We start from the raw sequence: 20,779 nt of genomic DNA, 5'->3' as shown, positions 1-20,779 counted from the left end.
AATGGTGTAAGCGTTGGCCTGAAATTGAGCAACCATGGCCAGTGATAGGAACCTTTAATCCAGAAGTAATAAAAACAATACAGGTGCTTGTGACCACCTATAAGGCAGATGAAAAGAAAGGAAGAAAAGGTGAAAGACGTAAACAGAAGAGACAAACGGAGCTTGGCATTCTCCAGTTGTTTGAGAAGGAGGGACAGAAATGGATGGAGATGAAGAAAAACTATGATGAGAAGACGGAAGATGAAATGAAAAAGAATGTAAAGAAAACAGAGAAGTTAATGGCAGAGATTGATGCACCCTTTTCACATGTAGTTCCAGTACAGAGACCTCCGCCGTATAAGAAGGAGATGGAGCTCAGGGAAGTTTATCCTCAACTTCCGGTAATTAGTCAAGAGGGCAATTACCACATTAAGAATGAGGCTGAGCAGGTTATAGAAGTGGGGAAAGCAGAGACAACTATTAGGATGTATCCAAGTACAAAAAGTAAAAAGCAAACGACACGTTTGGAGACCGGAGGACGATTGAGAATTACAAGGATGGATTTTGGAGAAGTGGAGGATCAGAGTGATGAAGAAGAAGCCATGGGAGGATATGATCCAGCAGTCAGAAGACTACTGGCCAGAGCGGAAAGAAGAGGAGGTAAAACAGGAAGAAGAATGGAACTGAGAGATGACAGTGAAGTTGAAAATGAAAGTGAAAATGATGACAGTGATGAAGATTTGGAAAGAGAGAGTCCTACTCTTTTGAAGTCTGCTAAGATAAAAACTGCTTATAGAGAAGAAGAAAGACGACAGATTTTAAGAGAAGTTGAAGAGAATATAGATCGATGCTGTAGATGTCTGGACAAATGCACTACACCAAAAGGAAGGAAGGCATTAGAAGACCAATTACAAGAACTGCAGATTCAGAAGAAAGAGTTGCGGAAAACAGGTTCCCAAAAACTGGACAAGGAATATGAACTGCGTTCAAGGGAAAAGAAGAAGCCTGGTAAGATGTGTCCAGTTGTCATAAGAGGTCAGAATTTGGAGTATAAACCTTGGCAGAGTACTGACATGTCAGATATACTTGAGAAGTTACCTACTCTTCAAGATGGAGCACACCCTTGGATCTCAAAGTTGGAAGAGATCATGGTGGGGACGCAAGCTGCAGTAGGAGACATTAAGAGATTGCTGGCAAATATACTTGGGGTCCCAGCCATGGGGGAGATTTTGCAAAGAGCTGGATTAAACCGTTATGTGGAAACTGCTGTAAATGATTCAGAGCTGTTTGCAGCAAATAGAGGTCGAGTATGGAGAGCATTGAAAGATACATTTCCAACAAATATACACCCTGATAACATTCTCATTGAGCCACTGGGACAGGAAGAAAATCCGAGAGCCTATGTGTCAAGAGCCTATCAGGTGTGGAGAAATGTCACAGGAAACGATCCAGAGGAGAGCCAAATGGAGCAATCAATTTTGCGAGCCAAGATACAGAAGGGGCTACCTCTACCAGTGCGGAGCAAATTGGCAGAAGTGGTTGGTCTTGGAAATATGGCAAAGGGTGTATATACAGACCATGTAGCACATCAAGTGGACCTGCATAGAAAGAAGGAGTATGATCAGAAGGAACAAGATCAAGAAACTCTTCGGAAACTCAATCAAATACAATTGGTGGATAACAAGAAGAAGGAGAAGAAGCAGGCTTTAGTTTTACAGAGCCAGCCTGAACAAAATCAATCATCTCCACAATTGCAGCCAAACCAGGTTCAGTTTCAATCACCTCAACCGTCCCCAGTGGTCCCTGTTGTTTATAACACACAACCAACTTTTGGCCGGTTGCAAATATGGAGAGGAAGAGGTCGAGGAACCTTTGGAAGAGGAAGAGGAAACTCTAATTTCCAACAGTTCTCAGAAGTGTGTTATAACTGTGGACAGTTTGGACACTTTGCTCGAGAATGCACTAGACCAGGAGGGAACTTCAGAGCAAGGATTAATCCCATTTAATCCCAAGGATTTTAGGCGTGCCCGGAGAATTCGAAAGGGGGGTGTCAGCTGGTAGTGTCAGGGCCAGAACAAGATCCAACAATAATGGTGAAAGTAAATAATAGACCATTAGAAGTGATGGTAGATAGCGGAGCGGCTTTCACCTGTATTCGGCCTGAAGATGCTATACACCTCCCTATGTCTGGTCGGGGTTTGAGGGAGTGAAACAGCTGGTACCTCTTACAAAACCAATTGAGCTCTGTTACAAAAATCTAAAGACTACAATACCTATATTGGTTTCAGAACACACACCGATTGCACTGTTAGGAAGAGATGCTTTATGCAGATTGAAGTGTGTTATAAAGTGTACACCCGACGGCTGTTTGGTGGAGATGCCATCTGATACTGCTTACCAACTATTGATGACAACAGATGTTGAGGCATCTTCAGTATACTGGATTGGAGATCTTAGTGCAGAGTTTTTGGAACCTGTTAAATTGTGGGAGAAGTTCATTGTAGCAAATATGCCTGATGCAAGACTTCCAGACTATTCGCTTCATTGTACGCTCAAGTATTTTAAGGACGCTGCCCAGTCAAATTGTGAGGAGTGGATAAGTCATCAACCAAAAGAAGTTGAACTCACCTCGTCTTGTATAATTTGGGGACCACAAGGAGCAGCAATGATGGTTGATATGTAGGAATATGTGAGCGAAGAATAAAAAATCAAAGAGAGTGTACCACATGTGACTTTGATGGTGTCTGAAGAATATGAACAGAAAGATATAGGAGAAATGATGGCGGAAGCAGTAATAGCTGTTTTTGCACCAGTAGAGGGGAATTCTGCCATCTGGAAGAGTGAGGATCAGCGGTTTCTCAAGATTATGATATCTGCTCAAGGACATGGGCGACCACAAGTTGTCCAAATGACACATGAAGCGATATGTGGGGTTGAAATGGACGCAGACGTTTTGAGGAGAGAAATGTTACAGCAAGTACCTGAATGTTTGTGGTCTCGATACAGTACTGATATTGGTCTTGTTAAATCAGCTCAACCAGTGAAAGTGGAACTCAGACCTGGAGCCAGACCTCCTTGGAAGAATCAGTATCCACTGAAAGAAGAGGCAGTTCAAGGGATTGAACCACAGATTGAAGGACTTCTGAGAGCAGATGTGTTGAAGATAACTCAAAATCCTATAAGCAATACGCCATTGTTGCCTTTACAGAAACCAGACGATTCCTATCGCATGGTTCATGATTTGAGATTTGTGAATGAAGTAGTAGCCGATTTTCCAGCAGAAGTGCCAGATCCGCATACTTTGTTAGCTCAAATTCCCCCAAATGCTACACATTTTACAGTATTGGATTTATGTGGTGCATTTTTCAGTGTTCCACTGAGCATAGAAAGTCAGGGTTTGTTTGGGTTCACATACAAGGGACAGTTTTATGAGTACCAAAGGTTGCCACAGGCATTTAAACATAGTCCTCATATTTTCAATAAAGTATTGAAAGATGATTTAGCAGGACTAGATCAAAAATTAAAAAGTACAGTGGTTCAATATGTAGATGACATTATCATTTGTTCACCAGATAAGGAAACATGTCATGAAGACTCAATTAAGTTGTTGCAGATTTTGGCAGAAAATGGTCACAAGGTTTCACAGAAGAAGTTGCAATATTGTCAGGAGAAGGTAGTTTATTTGGGTCAAACAATAACACAGGGCCACAAAAGTATTTCTGACAGTCATTTAGAGGCTATTCGAAAGGCTCCAAAGCCCGAACAGTCAGGGAGATGATGACATTCCTCGGTATCACTGGTTACTCTTCAGCATGGATTGAAGATTATGCAAGTTTGACAGGACCTTTAAGGGCTATGATTAAAGATACTGGGAGTACTCAACTTCATTGTAATCTTCTCTGGACACAGGATGGTTTATTAGCCTTTGAAACAATTAAACAGAGGTTACAAGAAGCTCCAGCGTTAGCCCTTCCAGACTATTCTAAGAATTTTCTGTTGTATGTATCTACCTCAGCTAGAGGAAAATATGCATGTGCAGTTCTTTGTCAGCCAACAGGTACAGGGACCAGTCCTCAACCTATTTCATATTATTCTACTGCTTACTCAGATGTTGGACTGGGACTACCACTGTGTTATAGAGCAATGGTGGGAGTCTATTTAATGTATGACAAAGCATCTTCGGTCACGATGGGATATCCAGTGACAATTCTTACTCATCATAGTCTCAGAAATCTTTTGAACTATGGCAGGTATACGTTGACCATGCCTAGACTTAGAGACTATAATAGGCTTTTAGAACAAGAGGATGTCACATTAGTCAGATGTGTTACGATAAATCCAGCTGAGAATTTGCCAACTCCAGAAGATGGTGAACCACATGATTGTGTTCAAGAAGCAGAGAAATATTCGAGACTGAGGTCAGATTTGCAAGCTCTCCCACTGCGTGAGGCAGATTTAGAGTATTGGACTGATGGGTCCTGTTATCGTGTGGGAGATAATTTGAGTGCTGGTTATGCGGTGGTAAAAGCCCAGGGAACAATTTTTGTTGTTGAGAAAGCGGAAGTGGTACCGCAGCCTGCATCAGCGCAGCTTGCTGAATTGGTGGGGTTAACTGAAGCATGTCTTTTAGCGGAAGGCAAGCGTGTGACGGTCTACACAGATTCTGCATATGCTCATAATGTGTGTCATTTGTTTGGATCGGTAGGGAAAAATCGAGGGTTTAAGAAAACAGATGGTTCCCCAATACAGCATCACACTCAGATAATGAAACTTCTCCATGCTATGATGAAACCTAAAGAAATAGCAATAGCTAAATGTGCAGCACATAAGAAGGATGTGTCAAGAGTCACTCAGGGTAATAAAGCGGCTGATGAGGCTGCAAAAGCAGTGACATGAGCTGAGAAGTTGGGTAAAGTTTTCTTGGTCACACATGAAGTAGATTTGGAGGATAAGATTACAGTGAGAGATGTGGTCTTAAAGCAGGAAGCTGTCTCTGAGGTGGATAAACAGTTGTGGATAGATCGAGGGGCAACACAGGATTCTACTGGTCTTTGGAGAAATCATGAGGGACTGATAGTAGCACCTCCAGACCTGTTGGGATTGATGATTCAGGAAGCACATGGCTTAGCCCATGTTGCAAGGGGGGAAGTTAGGAGGAAGATTATAAAAGAGTATGGATTTTGGGCACCATATTTGCTTGAGCAAATTGATTATGTTATAAGCAGGTGCACTATCTGTCTGAAAAATAATGTTCGGAGGGGTGTGATGGTTCCTCCAGGTCATATTCCAACGCCAAGGGGTCCAATGCGTGAATTGGTGGTGGATTTTGTTGATATGATAAAACCAGTTGCAGGTAAAAAAGATATATGTTGGTTGTCGTGGATAGATTTTCACGATGGCCTGAGGCTTGTCCAACTAAGCGGAAGGATGTTCAGTCAGTTGCAAAGTTTCTGTGCAGGGAGGTCATAAGCAGGTGGGGACTTCCTAATCGAATATCTTCGGATAACAGGAAGGAGTTTGTGGATAAGACTGTGAAACTGATCTTACAGAAATTGGGGATTAAACAGCGTCAGGGGCAGTTTATCATCCACAGAGTCAAGGGAGAAATGTGTGTGTGTTGATGTTTGTTTTTAAATATATTGTGTCTATTTGTTTTAATGTTTGCAAAGATACTGGTGTGCTGTCTTTTCTCCACTTAGAAGGATATTGAAGGAGGATCACTGCAAGAAGCTGGGTGTTCGGGGACTGAAGGACCCTGAACTAGGACACTGTGATGAAGCTTTGCAGTGCCAGTGGGAAACGAATGAAGCAAAGTGGAAAAGAATCACAGTGCAACATACTTTTGTTTTGTCAATGTTGTAATGAATGTAATTGAGTTATGTGTTTGTTAAGAAAGTGGATGTATTGGAACCTCAGTTGTTTTTTTGTTTTCGGGGTGTTTAAGGAAAGTAATGCTAGGAAGGGAGAGGTCCAATGGAGGGTCCGATGGGTCGACCAGCCTGATGTTGGATATGGTTTTGATTTATTTTCTAAGGTATCCATATATATACACTCTGCTTAAGATATTTCCCTATATAAATTTTAGAAATCCTTCTTTTTTAGTAGGCTTGGAGTACTACTGTGTGGTCGCCTAAGGCAGAGGGGCCGTGAGAGAATTTCCTGTCTTGTTTCACAGATGAACATTTTAAGAAAGACGACTGTCTGATAGGTTTTCGCTCTCTCACACTCCATGAATTTGTTGTATTGTTAAGAGTTGTGCTATAGTTGGCACATGTAGGAGGAACATGTATTTATGTTGTAACAGTGAATATGTTTGTGCTGTTTTTTGTTGGTCGAGACTCTAGGAGCCTCGAAGGGGGGAAATATGTAGTATATGGTCCTCTCCATTCGTTCTCAGTGTTTGTTTCCTTTTTTGGGGATGTCTATATAAAGTTTTAAGGTTAAAAGGTGATGTATCAGTTGTCAGTCCATAAAACTGCTAGACCTTGTAAGGAGACAAGTTTTGTTTGTGAATGGGGGTTCTTGGGGATAAGAACCATATATAAGGGGTCTGTAGGAGCTGAATGGCAGAGAGGATTCGACGATTGGCCAGAAGCTCTCTCAGATTCGGCTGTGATTTTTGACATTGTTCTTTCTTGTGAATAAACCTCTTTAAATGCAAGATAAGACTTGTCAGCGGTGATCACTTCTTTCTTCAGCACATCAATATACAACACTGGTTTGAAGGCAAAGGGTACTAACATCAAACATTGACATGATTAAACATTTTCTTTTGTTCATTCACTTTGCGTTTTGTAAATTAATAAAAATAAACAATCATTATCTATATTTTTGAAAGCATTCTTAGTTTACAGCATTCTTTACTTTTCTGGGATGTCTTGTCAAATACCGTCCACAGTAGTCATCATTCCCTGTTTTCCTATAATGAACAGTATACTTTTAAGTGCAGTATGTCAAAACCTGAGTCTCAACGTTATTGTCTCTTCTCTTCTGTTCCTTCCTACGCATCTCATTTCTCCCACTTTTCTTTGTACTATATAATGCTACCGTTCCTTCGTCTCCTCCTCCCATTTCTTTGTTTTTGTTTTGTTTTTGTTACTTTTCCCTCAATCTTTGTTTGATAATACCCAAATTTGTTTCATTTCTATTACAGTATCTGGTCTTATACGCATTGGTTTAATAGCACTTTTCTATTAGTTGCTTACAATTTAATACCTTATTAATTCTCTCACACAGTCACAACCTGGTGGTGGTAAACTACTTCAGTAGTGACAGCAGAGTGATGGAAACTTCTAATGCTGAACTTGAATCTGAGCATACAACTGTTCTCAATGGGTTAATGGTCTTGTTTCTTCAATCCACTGCCCTGCTAACAATATTGCAATAATTTCTCCTGCATAAACAGATACTTCCCAGATCTGTTTCCCTACTGTAATATGAAATTCTGCAACAATAAAAGCTACTCCTGACTTAACTGAACTCTTTGACACATCAGTATATATCTGGATGTAACTGATAAATCCATCAATGCATGCCTGTACAATATATGAATGATAAATAACCTCTCTATTCTTGTTCATCTTTTTTCAATAATACAAAGTCTGTGGCATTTGGAAGTATCCAAGGGGGTACAACTGGAAAAGGTACTGCACTGATGGTTAATTGTGCTATTTCAAGTTATTTTGCTTTATGTGTCCCTGTCCATCCAAAGCTTTTACTGTCCCCTTTCTTCTTTTCCCAACAAGGTTTTAAAGAGAGTTGTGTTGGATAAGTCAGTAAGTCACTGATAGTTGTAATCTCCTCCCCTTTCCCTCATTGTTACCTGTAATGCTGCTTTTAGAGTGGTTTTAAGTTTCCCTGTATATATACTCAATGCCTGATATTGAATATTGTCCAACAATATGTAAAGCCCTTGATTCTTTAATCAAACAGTATCCCTAAGTATTTAAATAGTTTCACACTCTCCAATTCTTGATTATACAATTTTAGTTTTACTGCACTGCCAGTTCTTTTCCTTGTAAAAAAAAAAACAAAAAAAAAACCTTATCTTGTCAGCTGAAAATTTAACCCCCACATATTTGACGTGTCCTTTATTTACATAATAGCACCCTGTTTATGTATAATGAGTTCCAGCTTATTTCCCCCTTTCAAATTGCCCTGTCATCAGCAAAAAGTAAAACCCTCATCTAAGTCTCTATTCCCGTAAACACTTCATTTATCATTAGGTTGAACAATAAAGGACATATGATGCGCCCTTGAGTTGTGAAATTTTTGATTGCAAATTTCCCTATTCTTACTTAAATAAATCTGCTAATAAAAAAATCCTTAATCCATCTATAAATTCGACCTTTAATACCTAATTAGCCAAGTCTTATTAATAATCCCTCTCCCACATCATGTGATATGCCTTTTCTATGTCAAAAAACACAGCCACCACTTTATTGGCTTACCTGTGCTTTTCTGACCTCATGTTCTAAACATATAGCTGGATCCATAGTATTTCTCCCTCTTCTAAAGTCACTCTGATGTTTAGATATTTATCGTTTACTTGCAACATGTTAACCTGTCATTTATCATTTGGATGTGATTGGTTCATGATTCCCTGGGCTAGTGTATTCAATTCAATTCAATTCAGTTTTATTTATATAGCGCCAATAACAATACAAATCGTCTCAAGACGCTTCACAAAAACCAGCCTGCAACCTCCAGAGCAAGCCTGAGGGCGACGGTGGCAAGGAAAAACTCCCTTTTAACAGGAAGAAACCTTGAGCAGAACCCAGCTCATATGGAGGGACCCATCTGCCAAAGGCCAGCCGGTTAGAAACAGAGAAGATAAGTATTGGGACTACAATAACCTCCCCCCAGCTTTGTGGCAATTCCCCTCTCAAACTTTGTTATATAATTCCAGTAAAATCCCTTTGGATTTGGATGCTTTAACATTACAAACAAATTTGGTCCTTTCTTGGTGCTGATAATTTAGTTCTGTGGAGCACACAGTTCAGCTCTGTTTTTATAAATGGATGATTGAATAGGTCATCGGTGTCTTCCTTACACTGTAACAGCTCTACCTTTCTCTTCCTTGTTACCCTTCATCACTGGTATTTTCTGAACTGTGAATTTTAATAAAATCCTTTTGCCAGCTTCTCAGTATACTCTTGGTCTTTCACTGCTGTTGTTTCACCATCATTTAGAACTGGATACCCATGCCCATCTATTTTAATCCCATTCATTCTTTTTATGATTCTCCAAATTTTACCAATTTCTGTCTCCCTTCCCACTGAGTTACACAATGTCCTTCGAATCAAATCAACTTTATATAGCACACTTCATAAAAATGAATTGCAACCCAAGGTGCTTCACACATGGAACAAACAATTTAACACAAGCCTGCAGAACCCTCCCCCTTCCCACCCGTGTACACATATTCTTGTCCGGCCATCTTTGTGAGGACACTCATTGGCATAATGCATTCCCTAGCCCCTTGCTTGCTGACTATTGGGCTTTGGTTGGGGCCCTACAGTGGAGATTTGGACAATGCAGCCAGCCTGGCGTCCTGCGTTTGGAGCTGTCAAGCAGGCAGAGACATCCTGGTGAGCCACTCCGTGTACTGGCTAATGACACTGAAACCCTGGCGAGGAGAGTGTACGTGATGTGGGGGGACCTACTGCGGTGAAACTGCAAACCGTTACTGGCGAGCTGGCCCCTGTGCTTGGACGAGGGGTGGTGGTGATGCGGGTTGGGGGGTTGGCAGTGAACTTCAGGGTGTGGGTTGCAGCGGTGCAGGACCCCTGCATCATAGGACTGGACTTCCTGAGGGCCGCCCGCTGTGTGTTAGACCTAGGAAAGAACACGCTGGCCTTCCCAGGGGGTCCCACTGTTGAAATGGTGCACCCCACACAAACCACAAAAACATATCTGCCAACCCTGAGAGCAGCAGAGGCGCATCATGACCCGCATCAACGAGTCTCTGGAATTGGTGTCTGGCTCGTCCTGGTTCTCCTCCTTAGACCTACGCAGTGGATACTGGCAGGTCCCCTTCTGCCCTTCAGCAAGACCAAAGAATCTGTATGGGCAGAGGGTTGTGGCAGTTCCGGGTCCTCTGCTTTGGCTTGTGCAACAAGCCAGCCATGTTCGAACGGCTAATGGAAAAGGTGCTGGCCGACATTCCTAGACAGGAATATCTAGTTTATCTAGATGACATCCTGGTCCACGGGAGCTCCTTCCAGGTGGCCTTGGGGGCCCTGCGGTGGGTTCTACAGAGGATAGCAGCGGCGGGTCTGAAGCTCCACCCCGACAAGTGCTGCTTCCTGAGAAAAGAGCTGGAGTTTCTGGGGGAGAGGACATCAGCACATTGGAGGAGAAAGTGCGGACAGTGGAGGACTGGCCAACCCCCACCAACTTGCATGAGCTGAAGAGCTTCATTGGACTGGCGTCCGATTTCAGACAGTTTGTGCCTGGCTTTGGTTCAGTAGGTAGAGCAAAGCGGTTCGATCCCCCGAGTGTGCCATATGCCGAAGTGTCCTTGAGCAAGACACTGAACCCCCAGTTGCTCCCACCAACTGGCTCTGGTGTGTGAATGTGTGTGTGCTTGTGTGAGCGAATGGGTGGATGTGTCTCTGACTGTAAAAGCGCTTTGAGTACCTTTGAGTAGGTAGAAAAGCGCTATATAAGAGCAAGACCATGTACCATTACAATCACCCTTAAGCGTCATAACTGCTTCGAAAAAACCATTACTGCCTCCACCCTGTCCGCTTGGTGGAGTCTAGAGTCTAGAGTCTAGAGACCACAGGATCCCAGCTGGAACTCTCCCCGATTTGGCACAACCCTGACATTGTAAATAACAAAGTCCCTTTTCACCTAAGCACTAGGAAGCATAAAGGAATCACCCACCTCCATCACCTCTTCCAGGGCAACTTACTTAAGAATCACACAGATTTATTTGATATATTTGAAATAAGAAATGGAAACTTCCTCCAATACCTACAGGTGACCAAGACAATCAGACAGAAAATCCCAGTGCTCCAGGATGGCATGCAGCCACCACAATTCGTCGCCAACATTAAAAAACTCATACCAAAAAAGAAGAAAACCCTCTCTTTAATATATAAGCTGCTATCAACCACCCATTCTATACATCTACCAATATCAAAATGGGAAGCCGATCTTTCCCTGTCTACAGACTTTGATTTCTGGACTCAGATCTGCCAAAATATATTTAAAATGACAAAAAGAACTTACAGCTGATCCAGTTTAAACTACCTTGGCCCTGCCGCCGGGGACTTGGCCCTCACTTGCCTGCCTCCTAAATTGCACTCACCTCACCCTCCACCATACACTATGTCACTTATTACAGCCATAGCTAGGTACACCACATACACCCAATTCAAGTTTTTAATGCACCTCACCTTGGAGGTCCACCCAGGATCGGTCAGGGTCTGTCTTAATGCACCACACCACATCCAGGGTCACAGGGTCACGGTGTAGGGGTTTGCTTCCTCATCAGGGACTGAAGAAGCACAGTAATAGGGACACTGTCACTTTTCATTATCCTTTGGCATGGTTCGGGGGGCCTGGTCCTCCGCTGGCAGAGGCATCTTGGACTGGTGGTCTGTGGCCCCACGGCGGTTGGGCAGGTTGACCTAGGTTTTCTGGTGTCCTCTTGGCCGGGCTTTGTCTCCCAGCGCTGCACTGCGACGGGTCCCTTGGGAACTCGGTTGATCCGGTATCGACTGGTTCGGGTGATGGCTCAGTGCTTCCCCTCTCCCTTTGTTGGGGGTCTGGGGTCTCTCCCTGGCGGGTGGAGGTTCCCTCTTCCTGTGGTCTCCCTGGCCAGGGTGGCACCTTGGCCCCCCTGCTCGGATGGCCTGTCCCTGGTTGGGCACTGGGCCGGTGTATAGGGTCCAGCTGCCACCTAGGGGTAGAAGTGTGGCCCTCCACAGAGATCGGTTGGCACCCTACAGAGGTGATGCACACCCACATCAGCACCAGATACCCACATCCCCAGATTCGCAAACTGTTTCCCCTACTTAAATATGCAATAAAAAAGAAAATAAATAGCCTAAAAATATAAAAACAAAACAAATATATCTAAATAAGTTCCTAAACAAAAAACTAAACAAACACGACAAACAGATGGAAAGACTGGTAAAAAGCAACTTATGACCTATACTGCTGCCAGTCACCAGGTGGAGCTCTACTGCTTTGACTTCACTTTGTGAGGTCACTAGCAGCTCACAGCTCCAAATGTGCTCACTTGAATGGGTTAAATGCAGTGAACAAATTCCTTGTATGTGTGTATGTATATAAACGGCAAATAAAACTGATTTGACTGACTTTTCAACAGAACAAGTGTTTGCTATTGTGACAAGTCAGATTTAATTTACTTTACTTCGCCTTAATTTTGACACTTTGTCTGTTTAAAAACAATGTATGCTACAACAACAAAACTAAACTAATTTCCCCCACAATGGGGAAATTTGCAGTGTTGCAGAAGCATACATTTTATAGAACAGTGCACACAAGAGATAGAAAAGTCATTAAACATTAAACAAACACAAATACAAAAACAAAACAGAAAGTACTTTTTTCCTGTTGTCATTGCTGCTGTGGTTGGGCAGGGCTACATTCTTACAAGGTAGATCAGACAGCCTGGAAAACAAACCCTGGCATCCAAAAAAGTGTTCATCCCCTAGACAGATTACGTGATATTGAATTCCGCCAATACAAAAATTAGGTCAAACTGTTGCTAGGCACGGTTTACATCAACATGTTCCTCCCAGTTACATTGTTTAATCAAACCCCACACTTGCCATTCTTGGTTGCTAAAATATATAGTTGTAAGAATATGAACACACAAATGTGTGGCAGTGGCTTAATATGTAGAGTGAGTTGTCCATGAACTAGAGGGTTATCAGTCAATCTCCAGAATGTACCACATGTTGAAGTGTCAAGACAGCAAGACAGTGAACCCCCAGTTGCTCCCAGTGCATGGCACTGGTGTGTGAAATTGACATGACATGTATGTCATAAGAATATGGAAAGGACACCTCTGTGACTTATTTGTGAAATGAATAGCACTTTGTATTTTATAAAGCCACAAAGACACATGTTTGTTGTATCTCCATCAAATTTGCTACTCTTCAGCTGTGACAACTTCCCTTTGTAGGCTACCCACGTTGAGTGACACCAACCTGTCGCTCCTGAAACATCTGGTAAAGACAGAACCTTTGCCTTAAAGTTGGGGAAGGTACCACAGCTATGGAAAACCTTGTGTGTAGTAGGTGTGCCTACACACCGACACCCCAAAGATCTGAACAGCTACAGACCAGTGATAATAGATCCATGAGTTTGTCTATCGGACCAGCATTGGATTGAATGACACCATCATCTACCTCCTACAAAGAGTTCTTTCTCATCAGGAGCAGCAGCATGTCAGCGGCAGACAGGAGAGATGTGGTGGGTGATCAGAAGGTCATAACAAAGCAATCTTCCCTGATGGATAACCAATCCCACACCCTTCCTGGCATCATAACAGCACTGGCCAGTACCTTGAGCTGTTGGCTGCTTTGCCTGTGCTGGAGGAAAGGTCTGTTACTGCAGGTCCTTCCTTCCTGCTGCCGTGAAGCTGTACAACCAAGCCTGCCTCCAGTAGACCACACACACATACACACACCAGACATTGGACTCTTATCATTGCTTAATATTCCTAATAAAATATAATTTTAAGAGTATGACTTGTAAAGTTTGTGATAGAAAAAGTAAGACAAGATAATTTTAAGAACCATTTATTCAGTAGAAGGTAAAGACAAGCATTTTAAATAACAAATCAGGAATAGAGAAAACACTTCTGGCAAGTCCAGAGTCAATATCTAAGTCATATATGATTAATAAGACCATTCACCATTTTGACCACTCATTTAGTTGCACAAAGCTGTTGAAGTCCTTCTATCTAAAAAAAAATAAATAAAAAAAAAAAAAATGAGCTTGCATATGCAAGCAAATGTTACACAGTGATTAAACAGAAACACTTTTGGCTTTACAAACACAAACTCATTGTTTAAGGCAAGCAATGGAATCAAACAAGCACACTGTTGAATCACAAGTCAATAAATGCAGCCCTTGCATTTATTCCTAATAAGATACTAGGGGGAATTTTAACATCTCAGTGTGATCTTGATTTTGTATTGATGATGGTTTTTGGAATAGAAACATTTGAAAGTCAGAATAAAATGTGATCTTGCTATTTGAAGGTGTGAAGAATAAACTCTACGCAGGAAAAAACATCTGGCATTTCTCTTGACAGAGAAAATTACATGATGACGTCATGCTTCAGAAAACTAAAAACATAAAAACCAGTGAAATAAAGCAGGGATTTCTCCAAGATGGTCCTCCGCAGACAGTTACATGTTCGGCTCTGTTGAAAAAAAAAAAAAAAATAGTTTCTGGTATTAATCTCATAAAGACTTATGATGCAATATTTGCCTTATATTTTGACTTCTATCTTTTTTAAATTACACTTAAATTCTCCTTAATTTTAGATAACACATTTGGTAAATGCTATGTGCTCTATTTTGTATATCACTATTGTTATATTTAAACATTACTATCCTTCTAATTGTTATTTGTTTGTTATTTGAGTTGCTGTATCACATACTGATGCTTTCTTTGATTATTAAAAAAAAATAGCATATATTATACACACATTAAGGCTGACGCTAACTTACCCCATGCGTAGTCCTTAGTTGTTGTCCCGTGAGTGACCCTGCACTTGTAGTGTTGTCCAGCCTCCGGGGTGAAGGGAGCGTTCTTGGTCAGATGGAAGTGCCAGTCCTGCTTGAAGGCCAGGTCTGTCTGCTGTGCATTAGGAAGTTCGTCTCCCTCTTTCAGCAGCTGGATGGTGATGTCAGGGGGGTGGAAGTTACTCACATGGCAGATCAGTGTATTTTCCTTCCCAAACTCTCCTGGGTCACAGCTATACACCTGAACCTTGGGTGGAGCTAAGGAAATAAGGAAAGCGAAAACATGTAAAATTTCCATGAACCACTTAGTATGTCTTCTTCTGCCAACTGAACTGGCTGCTTACTGAAAGGAAATATTAAACATTAATGTATATATATTTTTACAAACAGAAGCCTGTAAAAAGAGAGACAACCATTTGTGACTGATTCTCTACCTAAAAGCTGAATCCACTGTCTGAAACCCATGAACCCATGTTCATGTTACTGTCACACAATTTTTATAAATGTTTAGTATAAGATATGCATAGGAAAGACAAATTAAGTAAATTACCAGTGCACAAAATATCCTATACTACTGATAACGTGGCTGACTGAATGATTTCATGAGTGAGACATGTTGTATTTTTACAGTTTTACTTTTATAAACATAAATTAACCTTATCACCACCATGGTCTTTTCATTTGGTGTTAACTGACTGAACAATGGTAGAACTCTGACACAGTCCTCGACCCTCTCACTAAACATATAATGTGAAATTATCTCAACCTTTTCAATTTGAGTTCAATCTATATGTAAGAAGAATACATGTATCTGTAAGAAGAATAAGTGTACAACGCCGAAGAAAATGGAGGTGGCTGATACAGCATTACAGAAAATCGAAACCAAATCTAAACTGTTGAGGGGATTTCCACCGGATCACGTAACATAACAGAAATCTTTTCTAACCTTACTCTTACACTGGACCCTGGGATTTTCTTTTGCAACACTGCTGAAATAAAAATGTTCCGTATAAATAAAAAATAACTTTCCTTTGTTGTTATAAAATCCTCACAAATAACACAAATCGTATACAGTTCTTTGTGTGATGACTATCAAAAACACATTCTCAAATTAAACCGTGATGTATTTTACTTTGAGCCATGAGGATAAAGACTTTTTGAACAGAGATTATATTTCAGATATTCCTCAGAAAAACAGCAATTTTTAGATTATAAGAGGTAAATACAATAATATTACTTACTGTATTTGGAGTCCACTGAGCAGTAGACTACTGCCACAGCTGTAAGAAACAAAGGTAACTTCATCTTGGATCAGTTTTTGTTTTGCCGAAACTCAAACGAGTAAACAAATGAAAACGTCTACATTCCTTGCTCAGCGATCTGAAATAAAGTGAAAGCTGGAACAGATCCGAATATACAAGCGCTCTAAGACTGCCCCTTTACATCACGCTGGCCAATCATTAATTTCAGAGTGCAGGAAAAACTTCTAAGAGACACACAGCAACAGAGTTACAAAACATCACGTCATTTACTGTTAATGTAAATGTTTTGCAAAAAATGTTTCATTTGTAATTAACACAATTACAATTGGGGATAGGGGCCCTTAAATAAGTCCAAAATTTTAACAATTTCCTGTAAATAAATGCGAAATGGACATGTGTGTGTATATATATATATATATATACACACACAGACACACATATCCATCATAAGAATAAGCAATGACATTTATGTCATATGTGAAAGAATACACCTGTGTGACATTTATTTTTTAATTTTTTAAATGAATAGCACTTTCTATTTCTATTCATTGATAAATCTGCTACAGTTCGTCTATCAAGTAAGCATTGGATTGGATGACACCATCATCTACCTCCTACAAAGAGTTATTTCTCATCAGAAGCAGCAGCATGTCAGTGGCAGACAGGAAAGACTCAATAGACTGGTGAAGAAGACCGGCTCTGTTCTGGGCTGCTCTTGACCCTGTGGATGTGGTAGGTGATCAGAAGGTCATAGCAAAGCTATCTTCCCTGATGGATAACCAATCCCACACCCTTCCTGGCATCATAACAGCACTGGCCAGTACCTTGAGCTGTTGGCTGCTTTGCCTGTGCTGGAGGAAAGGTCTGTTACTGCAGGTCCTTCCTTCCTGCTGCCGTGAAGCTGTACAACCAAGCCTGCCTCCAGTAGACCACACACACATACACACACCAGACATTGGACTCTTATCATTGCTTAATATTCCTAATAAAATGTAAATTCTAAGAGTATGACTTGTAAAGGTTTGTGATAGAAAAAGTAAGACAAGATAATTTTAAGAACCATTTATTCAGTAGAAGGTAAAGACAAGCATCTTAAATAACAAATCAGGAATAGAGAAAACACTTCTGGCAAGTCCAGAGTCAATATCTAAGTCATGTATGATTAATAAGACCATTCACCATTTTGACCACTCATTTAGTTGCACAAAGCTGTTGAAGTCCTTCTATCTAAGGAAAAAAAAAATATGAGCTTGTATATGCAAGCAAATGGTACACAGTGATTAAACAGAAACACTTTTGGCTTTACAAACACAAACTCATTGTTTAAGGCAAGCAATGGAATCAAACAAGCACACTGTTGAATCACAAGTCAATAAATCGGCTGCAGCCCTTGCATTTATTCCTAATAAGATACAAGGTGGAATTTTAACATATCAGTGTGATCTTGATTTTGTATTGATGATGGTTTTTGGAATAGAAACATTTGAAAGTCAGAATAAAATGTGATCTTGCTATTTGAAGGTGTGAAGAATAAATTCTACGGAGGAAAAAACATCTGGCATTTCTCTGGACAGAGAAAATTACGTGATGACGTCATGTTTCAGAAAACTAAAAACATTAAAAACCAGTGAAATAAAGCAGGGATTTCTCCAAGATGGTCCTCCGCAGACAGTTACATGTTCGGCTCTGTTGAAAAAAATAAATAAATAAATAGTTTCTGGTATTAATCCCATAAAGACTTATGATGCAATATTTGCCTTATATTTTGACTTAAATTACACTTAAATTCTCCTTAATTTTAGATAACACATTTGGTAAATGCTATGTGCTCTATTTTGTATATCACTATTGTTATATTTAAACATTACTATCCTTCTAATTGTTATTTGTTTGTTATTTGAGTTACTGTATCACATACTGATGCTGTCTTTGATCATGGAAAAAAAAATAGCATATATTATACGCACATTAAGGCTGACGCTAACTTACCCCATGCGTAGTCCTTAGTTGTTGTCCCGTGAGTGACCCTGCACTTGTAGTTTTGTCCAGCCTCCGGGGTGAAGGGAGCGTTCTTGGTCAGATGGAAGTGCCAGTCCTGCTTGAAGGCCAGGTCTGTCTGCTGTGCATTAGGAAGTTCGTCTCCCTCTTTCAGCAGCTGGATGGTGATGTCAGGGGGGTGGAAGTTACTCACATGGCAGATCAGTGTATTTTCCTTCCCAAACTCTCCTGGGTCACGGCTATACACCTGAACCTTGGGTGGAGCTAAGGAAATAAGGAAAGCGAAAACATGTAAAATTTCCATGAACCACTTAGTATGTCATTCTTCTGCCAACTGAACTGGCTGCTTACTGAAAGGAAATATCAAACATTAATGTATATATATTTTTACAAACAGCAGCCTGTAAAAAGAGAGACAACCATTTGTGACTGATTCTCTACCTAAAAGCTGAATCTACTGTCTGAAACCCATGAACCCATGTTCATGTTACTGACACACAATTTTTATAAATGTTTAGTATGTAAGAAGAATACATGTATCTGTAAGAAGAATAAGTGTACAACGCCGAAGAAAATGGAGGTGGCTGATACAGCATTACAGAAAATCGAAACCAAATCTAAACTGTTGAGGGGATTTCCACTGGATCACGTAACATAACAGAAATCTTTTCTAACCTTACTCTTACACTGGACCCTGGGATTTTCTTTTGCAACACTGCTGAAATAAAAATGTTCCGTATAAATAAAAAAATAACTTTGCTTTGCTGTTATCAAATCCTCACAAATAACACAAATCGTATTCTTTGTGTGATGACTATCAAAAACACATTCTCAAATTAAACCGTGATGTATTTTACTTTGAGCTATGAGGATAAAGACTTTTTGAATGGAGATAATGTTTCAGATATTCCTCAGTAAACAGCAATCTTTATGAGGTCATTTCTAAAACATTACTTACTGTATTTAGAGTCCACTGAGCAGTAGACAGCTGCCACAGCTGCAAGAAACAGAATCAATTTCATCTTTTCCTTTGTTATTTCCTTGTTGTTCCAAAGTTCGAACGAGTAAACGCACAGAAGCTTCTACACTCCTCGCTCTGCGATGTGAAATAAAGTAGGAGATGGAGCTGATCAGGATATACAAGCGCTTTAAGACTGCCCCTTTACATCACGTTGGCCAATCATTAATTCCCATCACTGTTACTAGGTAAAAATGGACCAGACAGGTTTGGTTCATGATGGACAGCGAAGGGGAATGGAAAGTCCCGAGACAACCATACAAGACCTTTTTTCTATAGCGATGCTAAATAGTCCCTAACTGAAAGATCGCATTAACTTACAGTTTATTTATCCTCATCCTCTAATTTGACTCGTCCATGGAGTGTTACATTGGCCAGTCAAGCTTCCATTGGAGAGTGCTGACTGTATTATATTAGACATAAAATCATGCCACAACATTCAGTGTACAAAGACTTGTGTGTATACATAAGCCATACACTCCACAAAGCTGGGCTGTGGAAACATTAAATTGTGTTGGAATGGCCTAGTCCCAAGCTTCGAAAACTTTTTTGGTCATTCCCCACCTGCACCAGTCTTCCCAACAAAAATCCTGAAAAATTATACATTTTTAAATTTATTGAACTAACACAAAATAGTATTTCATAACAAATCAAAAATCACCAACACCAAATAGCACAAAGTTCAAAAGAAAATAAAAGTCCAGTTGTGGCATCACTTGCATCAAAAAGTAAAACTACAGTAGTCAAAAGTACAGAAAATTAAAACACTTTTAGCGTGTGTGCGTGCGTGTATGTATGTGTACTCTTGTATGTGAATGTGTTTTTATGTGTCTCTATGTGTACATATGTGGTGGCAGTTTCTTGATATTGTGTCTTGTTGTAATGTTTTATGTTTTTATTTATCTAAAGCACTTTGGGTTGCTTTTATGTGCTATATAAATAATTAAAGTTTGAAGTCCTGAAGAGTGATCATCTATAGTCATCCAGTGTTCATACAGGCAAATAATTGTTTTGTTTGACTATTGTTTAACTACCTCTGACTCGACATCATTGCGCGATGTTCGAATCCTTGCTCTGTTATAAAGACGCGTCTGGTGTGGCCATCGACTGTATGGACAAACCCACCGTGACGTCACCCATTAGATTCTGAACCTCGAAAATTAAGCCCGAAGTGGGTGGAGCCCGCAGTCGCCATGTTGGATGAACTTTACACCACCCACAAGCGGATACTCCAAACTCGCACATCCGTTTTTTAAACCAGGCTGTAAACATATTTAATAATGTTATAAAGTTGGGCTTTTTAACATGGGGATTTGCTCCCTTTTGCAGCCAGCCTCAAGCGGCCACTCGATAAACTGCAATTTTTTGCACTTCCGCATGGGCTTCATCGCTCAGCCCCGGAGGTTGCCGCCTGGGTGTGGCGCACCGACAAATGTATGGGATTACATTAGTGCCAAAAACCTTTTCTTACAGAGGGACATTTCTGTCTCTCTGTGAGCACTCGGTGCTCAAATGGTCTCAATGGTTTATTTCACTATTCATGACAACTGTATTTATTTTTTTTCATTAAGGTTTAAAATTCTGCATAATTAAGGGTGTTCCTGCTTTGAGTGACAGGTGATGTATGGGCACTGCCAGCCTTGGTCTCTCTGCTAGTACTCACCTGAGCAAATGACAACCTTTCGGCTGAATTAGAGGTTTCGGTCCATTTAGGATCATTTTAAATAAAAAATAATAGTTGTCTGCTTTGCTGCACCTCCTACAAGACCATCCAGTAAGTGAAT

General features: G+C 40.6%; 3 protein-coding genes across 3 annotated transcripts; 1 reads left to right on the top strand and 2 right to left on the bottom strand.

The window, feature by feature from the left end:
* Window positions 1-170: 170 nt before the first annotated feature.
* Window positions 171-10,391, top strand: LOC125000425. Its single transcript, XM_047575974.1, has 4 exons — window positions 171-668; window positions 702-1,745; window positions 9,619-9,864; window positions 9,987-10,391. The coding sequence occupies exons 1-4, from the start codon at window positions 204-206 to the stop codon at window positions 10,389-10,391; spliced, it is 2,160 nt and encodes a 719-aa protein (XP_047431930.1). The 5' UTR covers window positions 171-203.
* A 3,356-nt stretch (window positions 10,392-13,747) lies between these two features.
* On the bottom strand, window positions 13,748-16,110 carry LOC124999792 (beta-2-microglobulin-like). Its single transcript, XM_047574842.1, has 3 exons — window positions 15,959-16,110; window positions 14,703-14,975; window positions 13,748-14,392 (listed from the first exon to the last, which is right to left on the bottom strand). The coding sequence occupies exons 1-3, from the start codon at window positions 16,020-16,022 to the stop codon at window positions 14,379-14,381; spliced, it is 351 nt and encodes a 116-aa protein (XP_047430798.1). The 5' UTR covers window positions 16,023-16,110; the 3' UTR covers window positions 13,748-14,378.
* A 916-nt stretch (window positions 16,111-17,026) lies between these two features.
* Window positions 17,027-19,104, bottom strand: LOC124999791 (beta-2-microglobulin-like). The gene is made up of 3 exons (XM_047574841.1): window positions 18,936-19,104; window positions 17,969-18,241; window positions 17,027-17,665 (listed from the first exon to the last, which is right to left on the bottom strand). Exons 1-3 carry the CDS (start codon window positions 18,997-18,999, stop codon window positions 17,652-17,654), a joined length of 351 nt encoding a protein of 116 aa, XP_047430797.1. The 5' UTR covers window positions 19,000-19,104; the 3' UTR covers window positions 17,027-17,651.
* Between the last annotated feature and the right edge of the window lie 1,675 nt (window positions 19,105-20,779).

Source organism: Mugil cephalus, chromosome 22 (assembly GCF_022458985.1).
Source record: "Mugil cephalus isolate CIBA_MC_2020 chromosome 22, CIBA_Mcephalus_1.1, whole genome shotgun sequence".
NCBI lineage: Eukaryota > Metazoa > Chordata > Actinopteri > Mugiliformes > Mugilidae > Mugil > Mugil cephalus.
The sequence above is the reverse complement of the archived record's forward strand: the minus strand, read 5'-3'. Positions and strand labels throughout refer to the sequence as shown.